At 38.9% G+C, this 17,222-nt stretch overlaps 1 protein-coding gene across 10 annotated transcripts in view; it reads left to right on the forward strand.

Annotated features, from left to right (window-relative positions):
* Positions 1-17,222, forward strand: part of LOC122974893 (ELKS/Rab6-interacting/CAST family member 1-like) — a 138,493-nt gene that overhangs the window by 52,695 nt on the left and 68,576 nt on the right. For 4 of the 10 annotated variants that reach the window (XM_044342957.1, XM_044342960.1, XM_044342958.1 and 1 more), the window contains 4 exons: positions 1,693-1,886; positions 2,406-2,516; positions 7,780-7,791; positions 16,158-16,293. In XM_044342957.1, the coding sequence (XP_044198892.1) occupies positions 1,693-1,886; positions 2,406-2,516; positions 7,780-7,791; positions 16,158-16,293 (453 nt within the window). The remainder of the gene's footprint in view (positions 1-1,692; positions 1,887-2,405; positions 2,517-7,779; positions 7,792-16,157; positions 16,294-17,222) is intronic. The other 6 variants (XM_044342962.1, XM_044342964.1, XM_044342966.1 and 3 more) reach the window with 2 other exon arrangements.

Genomic DNA, 17,222 nt, shown 5'->3' on the forward strand with positions numbered 1-17,222 from the left:
GTGCGTGTGTGTGTGTGTGTTTGCATATCACATATTCTCTCCCACACAGCAGCCCATAAAATGGTGTGTGTGTGACGGCTTGCTGACAGCCTTACAGTCATTTTCACAGAGTGGAGAAGACAGCACCACCACCACACCCTGAATGTGCATGTAGGTCTGTGTGTGTGTGTGTGTGTGTGTGTGTGTGTGTGTGTGTGTGTGTGTGTGTGTGTGTGTGTGTATGTATGTGTGTGTACGTATGTGGCAGAGAGAGAGAGAGAGAGATAGAGAGAGAGAGACAGAGAATGTATGGAGGTGTCATTGGAGCTCTGGTGTTTCTCTCATTAGAGTATATTTCTTAGTCTCTTTCTGTTACCATGGATGGAAGAAAGAGTGAAAACTCGTGTGTCTGTGTGTGTGCGACTTGATTGACATTCTGCATGTGACACTGTGTGTGATGTTTTTTTCCCAGTCTTATTTGTCTTTCTCTCTCTCCCTCTTCCCTCCACCCAGATGTTCTTATTATATCGTCAGACACCCAAACATTTTCTCTCCACATAAAGACCTGTAAAAACTGTTGTGCACTTCCAAAACTAATACGGTTTATGTATTGTGGGACCAAGGCGTGTGCACACACACACAAAGTCAATCTGTCCCAAGAGCAACATTTGCTTCTGGGAAACACACACAGCTGTTCTAACCTCTAAGCTGGTTATAACTCCTTTTTTTTTTCTTTGTTTTATTTCATTTCTTTCTTTTTCTCGTTTTATGCATCTTCTGCATAGCTGAGCAGAGCAGCAGAAAGAGGAACGACACTCCCAACTCAGTTTACCTTTTTACTTTCCTCACCTTTTTATGATCATCCTAATCTTATCATAAATCAACATTATGTGTGTGTGTGTGTGTGTGTGTGTGTGTGTGTGTGTGTGTGTGTGTGAAAAGCAACCCAAACTCAAGACATCATTAGTGAGCCAAACCACAATGCTTACAGTTATTAATAACATACCTTAATTATTAATAACATACCTACACACATTTATAACACAGCAGCATTCATACCATACTGTGGTTTATGGCTTATTGTTTATTTTGTTTATTTGATAGCAATAATAGAGAGGTGAGAGGAAACTAAGGTGGAGGGAGATGCAACATGGTTCATGGTGTCCAGATTTTGTAAGGAGAAGTTCAAACTCATTATCACCATCATGTTTTGTCCCCAAATGTATTGAGTTCCTCACACATTGTTCTATATTAAAGTCATTCATGTTTAATAAAACTTAGTTTGTTAGATTTTTTCCAGGCTTGTTGTTGCTTCACCCAATTAACTTTGATTTTTATCACAACTGATCAGGCTGCATCATGTCTTTACTGTTTCTCAAACACTGTACATACTTGACCTGAGGTGCTACTGTAAAAGCAATATCTCGAGTGTCTTGTATTCAGTACAAAAGCATATAAATCCTTTTGCTGGTCTCAGAATGATGGTATTTGAATGTAATTTTATCTTGTTTATCTTTTTCATGCCAGTTATACTCTTAAACAGTCTAAAAAGCCATGTGTCAGTTTCATCAAATCCATCCAACCCGTCCTTAACACACATATTGTTATTGGCACGTGCTTTTTAGTTAGACCTTATCGTTTCCATCAAATGGTGGTCACCTCATTTTGGAAGCTAACCCTCAGTTTATTTATAATAATTAATTTCTGTTCCAGGCTCAGAGTGCAGCAACGGAGTCCTTGGCCAACGCTGAACTCTCCGAACGCATCTCCTGCCTGGAGCAGGAAGTGGCCCAGCACAAAGAGGATGCTGGGAAGGCCCAATCCGAGGTGGAACGACTTCTGGAGATCCTGAGGGAGATGGAGAATGAGAAGAACGACAAGGAGAAAAAGATCCACGAACTGGAGAGGTGAGAGAGGAGGATACATGAGATGCATGAACAGAGAGGGGGATGTTTTGAATTGAAAAGAAAAATCCTTACTCTAGTTGAAAAGGAAAACAGAATTTCTAAAAAAAAATTCATGCATGTCTTCCCTTCCTCTATTAATCTAAATCAGTAGGAAACACCTGTGACTGTCTTTACTTGTTGAAATAATCATTTAATGTAAAATTAGACTCCACTTTGTTGTCCATTTTCCATTCAGTTTCAGGCTACATATTGTTGGAGTCTATGGTAATCAGTAGTTTTCCACTTTTCCCTCCTCTTCCTCTCCCTTCTTTCTTCCCCTTTTCTCTCTTTATTTTGGCTTTATTTCATCCGTCATCCCTTGTCTCTTCCTATTTTGGTCATCATACCTTATTCACATGTGTGTATGCATAAAAACTGTATACATTCATGTGATTCTGTATCTGTGTGAGTGCATTCATGATTGTTTGCTGTGTGTGCGTGTGTGTGCGTGTGTGTGCGTGCGCATCCATCACACCCCAGAAATCCTTCTGCCTCTCATCTGTGGCGTTCTCAGCAGTCGCGAAAACAAGTCCCTCCCCCCGCTGCCTCTCAGCAGCCAATGGGGGGGATGGTGTGGGACTACCTGGGCACGTGAGTGGCTGGAGTCCCTGTCAGTCAATTAAGACCATTGCACGACAAACCTCACTTTGCTTGTCATGGGACGGGATATGAGAGCACTTTATAAAAGCAACTACTCCCATGTGGAAAGGTTCAATGAAATGAAATACTTCCTTATTGCAAAAATCTGCTTCAACGGTTCCAGTTGGGAATTGAACCTCTGATCGCCACATGGTGCAGATTGTGATTTAAGATGATCAGAGGTTACTCCATTGAGATTAAAATGTCGTCTGACAGTATGTGACATGTCAAATTCACAAGATAGTTTCACTAATACAGTCATTCATTATGTGTTACATCTTCAATGATGACATAATGATCTGTGGGCATTTAAGGTATAATTCACTGAAATACAAAAAATTATTTAGAGCTGAAACTTGGACGATTTATTGATCAGTCAATAGACAAAAAAATACTGACAATGGCTGAATTTTTCTTGCAAAAATATCAAATATTTACTGCTTTCAGCCTCTTAAATGTGAGAATGTTTTGCTTTTCTTTATCATATACAATAATAAACTGAATATCTTTGAATTTTGGACTGTTGGTCAGATAAAACAAGTAATTTATGTATCTCACTTTGGGCTCTGGGAAATTATGATGGACATGTTTCACCATTTTCGGACATTTTATAGACTAAAGAATTCAATGATCCATCACTAATTGTCAGATTAAGCTGGGTGCTAATTAAAATAATCATTAATTGCAGCCCTAAAATCCCCTTTTTTTTCTTGTAGCGTGTCACATTAAAAGAAACTAACAAGACACATAAATGTGACTTCAAGATGTTTCACGTGTTCGCAAGCCTGTTCCACATGGGACAAAGCTGAGTATGTTCACTAATAATCACCATAAAAGAGTTGCAGCATTGACTCATGTTGTTAAAGTACAACATATTTGGTCTTCTTCTTGGATTGAGAAGAAAAAAAAAAATGCTAAAGTGCAGTTACTGGAGCGAGTTGTACTGGTACACATCTGTGGCAGCAGCAGAAGTTCTGTCGTCTGTTATACTGTGGCGTGACAGGCAAAACTGCTCCCAAAAGTTTGTAAAATGAGGGCACAGTTTGGCACCAGAGTCTCGGCTATACAGCCTGAAACTCTTTGAGCCTCTGTTCCTGTCAGTGATGCAACTCTTTCATTTAGTGGCTCTGTTTTCAAGCTTCACTTTTGTTTTACTTTCAGTCGAGGATGCTTGACTTGCAGAGTTTAACTCACTCTTTTTCTTTTATTAGGAGTCTGGACAGTTCACTCTGTTTTTTTTAAAAAAAAAATCTTTTTGATAACAGGAATGATTTGTCTGTTTCTAACTACTTTTTTACCTGTCTTTGTAATTTTGGATCAACCTGTCTGTCTCTCTTTGCTGTCTGTCTATCTACTGTATATCTACCTCATTAGCTAGTCTTAATCTTACTATCTGCCCTTTCCTTTCTGTCTGTATCTGATTACCTGTATGCCTGCAGCCTCTGCCTGCCTGCCTCTCTGTGTGTCTCCCTGAATGTTTGTTTCATTCTGTCTGTCTGTTGTCTGTCTGTTCATAGTGTTTCTGTATGAAGAAGGCAACAGAAAAAGTGAGCCTCAGGAGATTAAGTTTTTATTTTTCCTGAAACTACTTCTTAAACAGGATCAAGGGTCTTTATCTGATGGCCAACAGACAAATGACATAAAAAAAACAATTTGAAGTGTGCAAAGAGGTTGCATTTAGTTGGTTGACCTGCCTAAATAACGGAGAAGCAAGAGTTAAGAGTAAATCTTCAAGGGTCAGACGTGTCAGAGCTGTCTGTGGTTATGAAAACTGGTCTGTCTCTGTCTGTATGCTTCTCGACAGCTTTGATTTCTGCACTATCATATGCTGTCTGTCTGCTGTTTCTCTTTCTGTCTCTTTAATCCTCTCTCCAGTTTCTTCCTTGGACTGTCTGTTTGCGTGTTTATCACTTTGACTGTAAGACTAATGGTTGTTAATGATTTTAGGGAGATTTAGTATTTCCTCACGGTGTCTGTCTGGCCAATAGAAATACTAGACTATTAATAATTCAGCACTTGCTGACTTCAAACTGGGGGGTTTTAACTCTGTCTATGCGTGTGTGTTATTTAATCTGCCAGTAGCCAACATTGTAATGTAACTTTATAACAATTTAAACCTGCAGGTGGGTTTACATATAGGATTTAGGTTCTTACATTATATGTATTTCAAAGAATTTTAATTCTCCCAGAGGATTACAATAAAATAAAGGCTTCTCTGCGTGCAATATTTAATATCTGACCATAGCGGGCTGCTTGAAAACTGGAAAGGTATCAAATTTAAGTATCAGATTTAAGTATTTCAAAGAATTTCAATTCTCCCAGTGGATTACTATAAAATAAAGGCTTCTCTGCATGCGATATTTAATATCTGACCATAGCGGGCTGCTTGAAAACTGGAACGGTGTCAGATTTAAGGTTAACACAGAATATTTGAGAACAGTATCCTATAATATTTAAGATTAAGTGGATTTTTATAAGGAAATGTCACTTTCCTTTTGTACACTGCCACACACATTACTTTGAAGTAAGTATGTAGGGGTTATATTGGAGCGTGTAAGGATATGTGATACTGTGAACACACACATAGCGTTTTCATTTAGCTGTTATATATATGACGAGGGAAGCTATCCATGTCTAACCTAAGGCTGTGGTTAAGCATTAGCATGATAAAACACAGCCATGAAAAGGACTGAATTGACAGCTGGCTAAGCTCGCCTCCCTTAGTTACTGTTACTGTGTCTGTCAAGCTTTCCTTCCCATAAAATGATAATGGTGGTTTTGTAATAATGGGTCCTTGACATCAGACAGAAGTAGATCAAAGCATGGTCACTGGCAGATTTTGCAAGGTGTAGCTAGCTAGCTAATTAAGCTAACGTTAACTCCATAAGTTGGTTGAAAAAGTGTCTCTTGCTGACTTTTTAATCTTTCCAACTCTTGTTTTAAAACAAGAATATCGTAAAAGGGGTTTAAATATGTAAGTACTTGATGGAAGGAAAACATAAGATCCGACTTATTTCATTTGAACATAACTCTATTTGGCTGCATAGCCTAAATCCTTGTCCACATTTTAACAAAACATGTTTTCTCTTTTAACATTACATGATAAGTTTTTTAGGATGAGGACTAACCAATGTGATTGGCAAATGTAACACTTTCTCTGGTAATGACTTTGACTGGAGTTACTGGAGTGTAAACTTCCTCAAATCCAATAAAGGGCAGCTAACTCAAAAGTCTAATAGTATTTAGGACCAGCTTTCACACAGTGGATCAACACTACACAGTGGAAGGGCAAGTTACGAACAGGACTGTTTTTTAAATGTTGTGTCTAACCCTGCAAAAACTACTGAATTTGAAACCTTGTTACTTGATGAATCATATGCTCCTTGGCTTTGAGTTACGACTGAGAGCAGGTAAACACGCTGTTTAATAAATTCCTTCCACTTTTTTCCTCGTGTTTTGAATTTGGAAAGGCATAAAAACCCCCAAAACATAGAAACGCCACGCTCCAAACTCTTGTGGAGAAACCCAAAACTTTACAGGCCTCCACGCCTAGTAACAGTTGCTAAGCTATGACTGGAGAATCGGTCAGAACAGTCAATTGGTACGATTTTTTATTTTCCTCTTCTTACTCCCGCTTCAAGAACTTCAGGCAAGGCACCATAAATCATTTTAAACCAAACAACTGATTGTTCACGGATGTCAGTATTTGTTACTGTATAAAAGTTAAGCAGAGTAATGAGGAAACCTTCCCCGGATTTTAACGAAGGACGAAACATTCACTGTTTAAGATTGTAATAGTCAGTAAATTGACTGTTTCGGAAGCCGCAAGTACTGACCCTGTAACATAAAGTGTACTAATACTGAGTACATCCCAGGGCTACCTAACCATGCTGTGAATTATAAGAGCCCCGAGCAAACAGGTACAGCATCAGTGGACGATACAATTGCCTGTGGCCAACTCTTAGCTTGGCACCAAGGCTAACCCTCGGCTATATGAGTGAGCAGGGGGAACATTACTAATGAAAAGATCAGATGTGGGTTAAACAAGGGTAAAAATCAACCCTTCTTCTTTCTCCTCTAGTGTAAATCCAGCTGTATGGTACCGGGTTATTTATTTCAGTAACTAGGATGGTAATTGGAGCAGACTGAGTGACTTCACACTGAGGGGAAATGGAGCTGAAAATCTGCCCTGATGGCCAAAATAAAGGATTTGGACGGAAGAGTGGAAAACAGAGTGAGGGAAAGAAAGAGGAAAAGCGAAAGGAAGGAGGTGGTGGAGGGAGAAAAACAGTGTGAAAGAAAAGAAAAAAGGGGTGGAGATTTACAGAAAGAAAGACAGAAAAGTACAAACATGGTGAGGAGAGGGAAATAGAAAACACAACTGATAGAGAGGACTGAAAAGGGAAGAAAACAGAGAGGGAAAGGAAGGAGGCTTGGAGAGATGTAGAGTATAAACCTGAGTAATGGGAAATTAGAGAAGTTTATTGCGTGTTATATTGTTCTGTAATGGACAATTTGTCTCTGGCACGCTGTCATTAGCGTGCGTTCCCAGGCATAAACTCACCCTTGAGTTTGGGCTTTGCCAGTTAAACCGAACATATGAGGAGGGTTTGAGAGGAATACTATTTGGGGTCAACCCATTCAGGAAGTAATTTTATTTTATTTTTTTTCAAACTTCATATCTTAGCAATTACATCTGCCATTCGGTGGAGAATTCTCCACAATTCCACAAACTTTTCAAGTGTCCCCAGCGGGAAACGAAATATGCCGAGGAAGAAATAAAGCATAGTGAGCATGCTTTCAGCTCGTGCTTTGATTGGTGAATTGCTCACTTTCGTTTTGTCTGTTTGTCTGCCCTTAAATGTCTGTAGGGGGTCATGTGAGGTAACCTTCATTACTGTAATGAAAAGAAGATTGCTTGCGTTTAACCTGTCTGTCTATGTGACTGTCTGCCTGCCTCGCTGTTTGCTTGGTCATGCCTGTCTCCCTGTTTATGTGTCTGCCTGCAGAGTCTCTATAGTTAATTATGTCTCTCTGTCTGTCTCACTGTCATTTCCTCTGTCTCTCATCTCCTTTTCTGTTCTTTGAAGAGTGATCAAGCTGGCTAACCTAGCGCTCAACTCCTGTCTCCCCTCTCACCTTTCCCTGTCCTTCTCTGTCTCTCTTTCCCTTTCTTTCATCTTTACTATGCAACACTGTCTCCTGCTCTACCCAGTTTTGCCTCAAGGTTAGTACCGCACGCCTATTTTTTTTCCTCTTCTGTCACTGTCTCTCTCATTCTCATCGAGCTCTCCTTCATTGTCATACCTCTTGTCCTTGCACAGAGACACCCTCATCTCCTTCACTCTGTCATAAACTCTGTTTTTTAATCATTCGCATCATGTCTCTCTCGTCTTTGAAGGAGACACCTTGACTTTCACTCTGCTCTCTCTCTCTCTCTGTCACATCGCTGCTTCTTTGAAGAGGAAACATTATTGTTTCCTTCTTTCACCCACCATTATAACATCCCGCTAGTCTCTTCATGATACCAGCATTTGAACTTTCATAGTAGCATGACGTTTAATCGTTTCAAATTTGAGGCTACCACAGCAAATAAAAGAAAAATGTTCAAGCAATGTATCGCCGTTATTAACTTGGACAGCTGTGAACTTTTGCTCGGAGATCTTCTTACTTCTGCTGGGGTTTTTTTGTCTTTGTGGCTGTTTTAGTGAAATCATTCCATATTTTGTTCCTGTCACTACTTTTGTTAAGCACTCAAGATGGCCTGGGATTCAGCTCAAGTTGTAGTGAACTTTTTTTTTTTTTTTTACATTGTTCCTGGAACTTCCTGCTGTTCAACCCAGATGTTGTAATCTTTACAATATTTTTAAACTTTTATTGAATAGTTTAAAGGAGTAGTTTTGACATGATTTACTTTATTGCTGAGCATTAGATGAGATGATCGATAATACACTGATGTCTGTCTATTCAATGAGAAGCTGGAGCCAGGAGACGGTTAGCTTAGCTTAGCATGAAGACTGGAAACATGGGAAAGCACCTCTAAAGCTCACATTATATCCTGTTGTTGTCATCATGAGGTTGGGATCAAGAAGCCACATAATTGCATGTTCAACTGCAATATGTTTTTTTTTTTTACACTTCGGTCTTTGTACGGTTTAAACAAATGATATGTAACGTGTTACTTATGAGCTTTAGCTTTAACAGCAAGGCTAGTTGTTTCCCCATGTTCTCATAACTTTATGCTAAGTTAAGCTAACCAGACAGGTGGACAGATATGAGAGTTTTATAGACCTTCTCATCTAACTCCTGGCAAGAAGGCAAATAAGCACATTTCCATAAAATGCCCAACTGTTCCTTTTAAGTTTGATCACATAGTACTGTCCTTATTCCAAGGTTGAAAAAGTCAAACTCTTGTTTTTCTTTGTTTTTTCACTTATAAATATTCCTATTTGTACTCAGGGGGTGAGGCAGTAATGAGATTTCAGCATGCAAAACCAAATGTCTGAATTTGGTCATTTCTAACAGACATATCACAGTCATATTGAAATTTCTCTGACCTCCACATTGTGATCGACCACATAATAACCACTTCTTCCTTCTGTTTCCTGCATAAATCTGGTGGTCTGAGTGTTTTGCTCTGCTGTAAAGGTCTCCCCCCACTGCCAGCTCATTCTTTCTTTTTTAACTTGTACAGCCACTGTTCCCGCTGCCGTCTTGTCAGCTTTTTCATCACTGTTGTTCTGGTGTTTTTGATTCAACTCTAGAGAGAAAGAAAAAAAAAAAAAAACAAAAGAAAAAAGTTAGTATTGCTTTTCTGTCTGGTAGGCGACAGAAGACTTCTTTTTTCTTCTGTCCTTTTTTGTGTTTTTGTTTTTTTTCTATTTTTCTCGTCTTGTCTTTTTTCTGGTTGTTTTGATCTTGAGCTAAGGAACTCCTCATCCACTGCCAAAAGTCTGACATCCATGTTTCTGTAGTTTAAAAAGGAATTGCATCGTCTCTTTATGTGTGTGTGTGTGTGTGTGTGTGTGTGTGTGTGTGTGTGTGTGTGTGTGTGTGTTGGTGTGTGTGTGAGATTCCTTTGAGGTCCTGTATGACTCTGAGCATCAAGGTGGTGCAGGGATTTGTCAGCTAATGGGTGACAACAACACACACACACGCTATCACAGACCCATGCATATTTTTTTGGCGTGTGTGTGTGTGTGTGTGTGTGTGTGTATCTTCCACACACACACACAAACACATGCAAGAAGGAATTTGCCAGCTAATAGGTGACAACACTAGTGGGGATGACTGCTGAGATTTATCTAATTAAAATACCTGCAAACACACGATTTAAAAGACTGAGAGTAATGAAAATATTTTTAGAAAATGTACAAATCTTCAGTGCAGCGCTCACATTATAAATTATTCTGTCTTATCTAATTATACTCTGCTTTGTTGTAGTGACATATGTAAGGAACGCTACTGTATTTCACTGCATGAATGTATTTCATGTATACAGTTAAAAGGCAGCATTGAGACATTGAGCTGACTTGTGCTGTTGACTCATCTACAATATAATCCAGAGTTCAGATCAAAATATGAATATAAGGCTGAGGAACGGAGCGTCGGCATTTAATTTAGTTACTTCACCGTTCTCCATATTAAACAAAGACACTGCCAACATCAACTCCAACTCTCTGTCACATGCTTATACTATTACTATTATCTAAACACTTTCAAATTAGCTGTATGGCTAGTTCTGAAGTGTGGATATATCCTGTAAATATGATTTATTTTCATAAGGATGGATGCAATTTAAAAAGACATTTTACTTACTGCGGTAGTATCACAGTATTTTTTTTTTTTTTTTTTTTTTTTTTTTTACAGCTTGTTGCCTGTAACACACTGTGTGGCAGTTACTGAGGCTCATATGCAGTCTAAGTTGCCTTACCTCCTTATTTACTCTATTATTATTTTCTTCTCTACCTGAGGGGATTGTTCTACAGTCATTTAACAAACCACAAAATAAGTATTTCTTTAACTCCTCAAAAATGTCCCCCTTCTACTTTAAGTTTTTCTTCTGCACTAACAGTGAGCAAGGCTTAACTATTATGTTTTTGATCATTTCTTCCTTTTTATGTTTTATAGTTTTTTTTATGGGCTTAATAAACCAAACCAATATTTCCTGTATTTTCAAAGGAAATACTGAATTCCAAACGGTTAAAAGGAAATCCTTGATGTTAATGTTGGGTGAACTATGTGCAGTAAACATACATGAGGCCCCCGAGCATTTCTGATCAAATATTTATACAGGACTCCAAATGTAATATTAATATTACCTTAATGTGGGTCCCTGAATAGCTGCCACATGCTAATGAGGGAGCTTTAAAAGTTTTTATTTTGTAGAGTTTGGGGTTTACTAAAGTTTATGTGTGTGTGTGCGTGTGCGTGTGTGTGTGTGTGTATACTTTCGGGAATACATTTCAGACCAGTTAATTGGGGACGGTTTGTCCAATTGGGGACAAAAGCCATGTCCCCAATTGGGAAAATGCTGATTTTTGGATCAGTGGTTAAGGTTAGGGTAAGGGTTGGGCAAGAAGTGGTTATGGTTAGGGTAAGTCTCCAGGAAATGAATGTAAGTCTATGTAATGTCCCCAAAAGTGACCTAGGGCAATGTGTGTGTGTGTGTTTCCATTTTTGCTGCTCTTTGCCAGAAGTATAGAGTATTTTTTTTATAAATGAACATTTTAAAGGAGGCTTTTGTTTGTGCATTTATAAATATAGAATATTAAATGTGTGTGCGTGAGGATATTTTGGGCAAAATTTAGGAAGTTCAAAGTGCTGTCAGCAAGTTAGTGTGTGTTTACATTAGCACATAATATATGTTTACAGTATTTGCCACCATGTTTGAATGTGTGTATTTCTGTGTGGGTGTTGGAAAATGGACACATGTTGTTATGTGTCGAGTCGCATTCACAACCGTACATGTGCGCGCAGCCCTGTGTGTACTTTAAATATTTGTGTGTGGTCCGATCCAAGACTTCATATAATATAAAGCAGGTTGTGTTCGAAACTGTTCACAGCACCAAGTGTGTGTGTGTACGCGTGTGTGTGTGTGTGTGTTTCTCCCACTATGACACAGTTTTGGTAAATTTGTGCATTCATGTGCGCTTATACTCTGTGTCAGTAACTGTATAATTGTGTGTGTGTGTGTGTTGTGTGTGTGTGCGTAGATGTGGTTTCACCACACATTTGTATGCCGTGTTTACAGCGTTGTGGGTAAAGGGAACTCTCCTGTGATTCCGCCTCCTCCAGCGGTTTGCAGCAGTTGTTGAAAGTGATTTCAGAGGGAGAGTGAAGGAATTATTTTACATATTAAAACAGCTTCAAATGGCACAGAGCCTCAGCTGAGCAGAGCCATCGAGTTCACCAGGCAACTTTTGCCCCTTAAAGCGATGCGTGTAATGAAAATGTTTTAGAACACCAAAACATTTTCATTACACGCATTGTTTTAATTAAACATTTGTAAAATCACAACTGCAACTTTTTAAAGCGTATTCATGTCACATCTGTTTAGTTAGTCAGGAGAGAGAGAGAGAGAGGAAAATGGAGAAATGGAAAAAAAAGGACTGGGCCGCACTGTTGAACGCAGATGTCACGACATTAAAGTTATATAGCTGTATAGAAATGATATTATAGCGGTAATTTATCAAACCCTGAAGGGAAATTCTCCTTTCTCCTGCCTTTTCCACAGCGAGGTCAGACGTCAGGATCAGATAGAGAGCAGCACTCCTCGATCTGGGAGGGATTTTAGTGTCTAACTACCTCATAATGAAGTAACTTGTATAAACGAAATAAAGTATCTACACCCACTGGTCCTTACGTCATGAAAAAACACACTTTTAAATCAAAGTCAACATCCCAAAGTTTTTAAAGATATTAAGGTATGTCAGGCTGAATAATGGAGAAACATGCACAAAGATGCAGAAGACATCAATATATCCGTTTAATCCACTGAGGCAGTATTACTAAAAGCACTTGACTTTTAATATTTATCTCAATGCAGGCATCTTGTAAAGTGCTAGAACAAACACTTTTATCATTTTTATGTGGTAATAATGTGGTAAATTAGTTTTTTTTATTAAATGCAACTTAAAGGAAGAGATTATTTCAACTGATTTGACATATAATGACAAAAGATATGATTATATTGAATAGAGCTGCAACAATTAGTTCATTAATCAATCAGTTGATGGACAGAAAATTAATCTGCAACTATTTTGGTAACTGAATAATCATTTTAGTCATTTTTTAAGCAAATATACCAAATATTGAGTGGTTGCAGCTTCTCAAACGAGAGAATTTGAAGCGTCTCTGTATCATATGTGATAATAAACTGAATATCTTTGGATTTTGGACAAAATCAGTCAAAACAGATGTCTCTTCGAGCATTAAGAAATTATAACAGGAATTTTTCTCTGTTTTCTGACATTTTATAGACAAAACTATTAATCGATTAATCGAAAAAATGAATCAGCAGATTAATTGATAACGAAAGTAATTGTTTGTTGCAGCTCTAGTATTGACCAGTAATAATGTAAAAGTGCACAATGAAAATTTGTAATTTTAAATGAAGTTAAATAATTAATAAATAATAAATTAAATAAATAATAATTCAATAAGTCCTTACCTTTTAAGTATTATTCATAGGATATAATATGTGAATTGATAGGTTTCTTTAACATTCTAAACAGCAATCTGGCAAAAAACCTGGTTGTGATTGTTTGATTACTATTGCAGTAACCTATGATCCATGCTTTAAGGATTGTAGAGGAGTACAACAGAGGAGGAGGAGAGGCGTTCAGGGGAAAGGAAAGCACGGAAGAAGATGGAAGTGACAAGAGAGGGAGAGGAGGGAATTAGCGAGAGGAAAAGGAGAGAAGAAATGGTCTATGGTCTAGTGAAAATATTTTATCCAAAGGAAAGAGCAGTGTTGCATTTGGAGAGGGAGTGGGTTTAGAGGAGAGCGAAGGGAAAGGGGAGCGGTGAGGAGAAATCCACTCGTCCTCCTATGTTGGCTGGATGCAAATAAATTATTGCTTTTAATGCAAATGATAATAGTGCAACATGCAAAAAAAATAAGGGTGTTGGATTGGGTGAGCATTCCAATGAGATGAGAGCGGAGAAGGAGGTACTCGCTGTGGTCTGATGCACGATAGTTACCCATGCAAATGACCTGCGTGCTGAAAAGTGATACAGGCAAACAAGTGAGGTTTTAGCAAAACAAGTGTTTAGCATTAGAAAGAGAAGAAAGAGAGGGAGTGTAAGTGGGAGTGTTGAGTCAATAGGAAACATTGCTTAACTAAAGGTCTATTCCACATGCACTCACACACACACTCACATACATACAGTAAATGTAGCATGAAGGGGGGAAACCTCAGAGAGCTAACCAGATGGTTGGAGCTTCCTGGAAATCCTCCAATAGGAACATTCCTGCCTGTTTATGACCTGTTACATACACACACACATAGTGTATGGTGCAAAATTGATCCCAAATATTGAAATAACTTTATCCCACATTGAGGGTGCAAACTCGAATCAGGACCGAACAAAGGAAACAAAAAAAAAAAACACTAAAATGCATCTGACTCCAGGGTTACTTCATCTACTTTCCTGTTTAACATTTGAACCCAATTTGGATGTAATTCCTGTGCAATATGGTACACATGTAGACCGTTTAAAATGCACACACCAAAACAATACAAGTAAAAGCCAAACATACACACGCAGACACACACACACAGGCACAACTTAACACGCTGATTATTATTCTGTGAGCTTTGAATGGCCTGATGCTGCAGAACAGTTTTGGCCCCGTCGTCACATTTCAATTTTTCTTCCAGCTTCCCAAATTTCTCTGGAAGGTTTGCAAATGGGCCCCCAGGACCTTTTAGAGAACACATAGAGGATTTTATGTTACCATCCTCTGCCAATGTCATTTCTCAACTTTTCTGGCAGTGATACTGATGTAAAAGCCATTTGATGGATTACTCCCATTATTTTAAGTTAGTTTAGCAGGTATTTTATGGCTTAGAGAGACAGGAAAGATGAAAGAGAAGAGATGCCATTAAATATTTAGACTCAAGAACATGTATATCACTGTAGATGTAAACAAATAAACTTTACACTCTCGTGAATTCAGGCAGTACATTGCACTCAAAGGAATAGAGCAGTGGAGCACAGGCAGAGGACAAAGGTCATGGGATGATTGGAACCTGTATACACCTTAGGAAACAAAATAGTCAGTATATGGCTTGTAAAAATGATTTCCCATGAGTGCAGAGCTTTGCTGCTGCTGTGAGACGGAGCATGCGGTGGATTCCCATCACTGCAGGTCAGCTCTTTTACTGGCAGCTGCAGCAATGGAAGTGAAGAAAATGGATTTATCTACAAGCCTATAAAAAGTTATGATAACAAGAACACACACACACACACACACATGCATAAACATTTGCAAAGTACAGGCAGACGTACGGCGCACATGTTTAAAAAAATGCAAATACTCACAGATGTACGCAGAGACAAAAGAATGATATTTATTGAGTTTGAAGTGTTAGTCAGCAGAATGCTTACACTGTTGTCCTTTGTGTTGTTTTATTTTTCATCTGTCATGATTCAGTAGAGGTTTGTGAACCTTCCTGGCATTAGCGCTGGTTAGTCCACATGTGTGTGCGTGTGTGTCTATGAGTGAAAGGTATGAAAGGTCCTGATCAAGTCAAGCTGGGGTGATAGCTGATAGGTCTGTGACAGAGGCACAATGGCTTCCAGACAGCTTAAACATGGATTACGGTAAACCCTTTCTCCATCTCCTAACCCTGCTGCTCCCATGAGGAATCTCTCTCTCTCTCCTTCTCTTTGTCTCCTTTACTGTTGCTCTCTCTCTCTCTCTCTCTCTCTTTCATTCCCCAGATGATGATTTAGGCTCTACTTCCCGACACCCAGTAATCCCTCTGCGAAAAGACCTGTCATACTTCCCACTGAGGAGAAATCTTTAATGCCATCTACTCATTGATTCATAGCTTTTTATTAAATTCATTTGCTGATCTTTGCATTACTGGTATATTGGCCCAAAGGGATTTTATTTCAGCATTGTGTTGCACAGAATAGTGTCTTGCAATATCATCCTAATGGCACTTAAAGGTATTGAGTATTTAATATGTGTGGTGGTAGACGTTTAAGAATCTTTAGATTACAAAAAAAAAAATGTTAGCTGCATTTGCATGACTTGCTGTCACTTTGAATACTGGTATATTCAGTTTGGTTGCTATTACACTGTGTGTGCATGCACGTTCATTCATTCATTCATTCAACTTTAGAGATTAAAGTTGACTTCAGGGGCTAAAATTGAAAACCAGAACTGTCCTGGAGTATTATTTAAGTGCTGTTTTAAGCATGAAACTGATGGGGTCTATTCAGTTTTACTCAGGGATACACTGCAAGATAGATTTTCACTCCTTAACACCACTCATGTCTCTAGAGATTGTTTAGACAGATACAAAATGTAAACGATGCAACGCATTGACTCTGACTCTGTTTTATGTGTGTGTGCAGGCAGATGAAGGATCAGTCAAAGAAGGTGGCCAACCTGAAACACAAGGAGCAACTGGAGAAGAGCAAGAACGCCCAAATGATGGAGGAGGCCAAGAAGAGAGAGGACAATCTGAACGAAAGCTCTCAGCAGATAAAGGTACGAAGGGAGGAAGAGTAGGAAGGAAAGCAGAAGGAGTTTGCTGGAGGGATACAAGAGAAAGAAAGTGAGATAGAAAAAGTTAACTCTGTTCTAGCTTGAATATTGTCCGCTATCACCGTAACTGGGGAGGACGATTGACAGGGAGCGCAGATGGTAGAAGAGGTGAAGGGGAGAAAGGGTTAATAAAACGAGTGAGGAGAGGTGAAGGAAAGAGGTGAATAGTGGAGAAATGCTGTAAGAGACCCACACACAGAACTATGCAGTGAATGCTGTGGGTTTTAAAATGCTTCCTGTGGTTTGAGAGGATCCCCTAATTGTCTCCAGAGGTGTCAAGTGACCACATGTTGAACAGTCATATATGGGGCAGAGATGGGGAACTTGAGTCACATGACTTGACTTGAATCAGATTCACAAATTTGAAGACTTGAGACTTGACTTAGTCTTGAGATAGATGACGCAAAAGGACTTGACTTTTTTTAAATTAAATATTTGCATGTTTCTAGATATTTGGAAATTTTGTTTTTGGAACATGATTGGATGATTCCTAGTGCAATGCGCACAAACCTGGCAACCTACTAGGACACGGCAGACCAGCAGAGGCCAACACACAAGGCAGCTATCATGGAGGGGGCTAGTCCAAAAATAATAAAAATTTGGATTCAAGGATAAGAGGCCCTATTTTAACCGCGCAACTGCAACTTGACGACAAGCGCAAGATGGTAGGTGTGGCATACGGGCTGTGTTGGCATCTCCATGCTTAACTGCTATTTTGAGTCATGTATGTGCAGCAGCGCAACGTTCAAAAATGGCTGAGTGAAGGTGATGGATCAGCGGATGTGCTGACTATTAAATACTCTCTCAGTCAGTCACATCACTGGTCTCATAGCTCTGAGACAGCTGTGCTAAATTAATCACAGTTAAATGTG

The sequence above is a fragment of the Thunnus albacares genome, chromosome 23 (genome assembly GCF_914725855.1).
Source record: "Thunnus albacares chromosome 23, fThuAlb1.1, whole genome shotgun sequence".
In the NCBI taxonomy this organism is placed as follows: Eukaryota; Metazoa; Chordata; class Actinopteri; order Scombriformes; family Scombridae; genus Thunnus; species Thunnus albacares.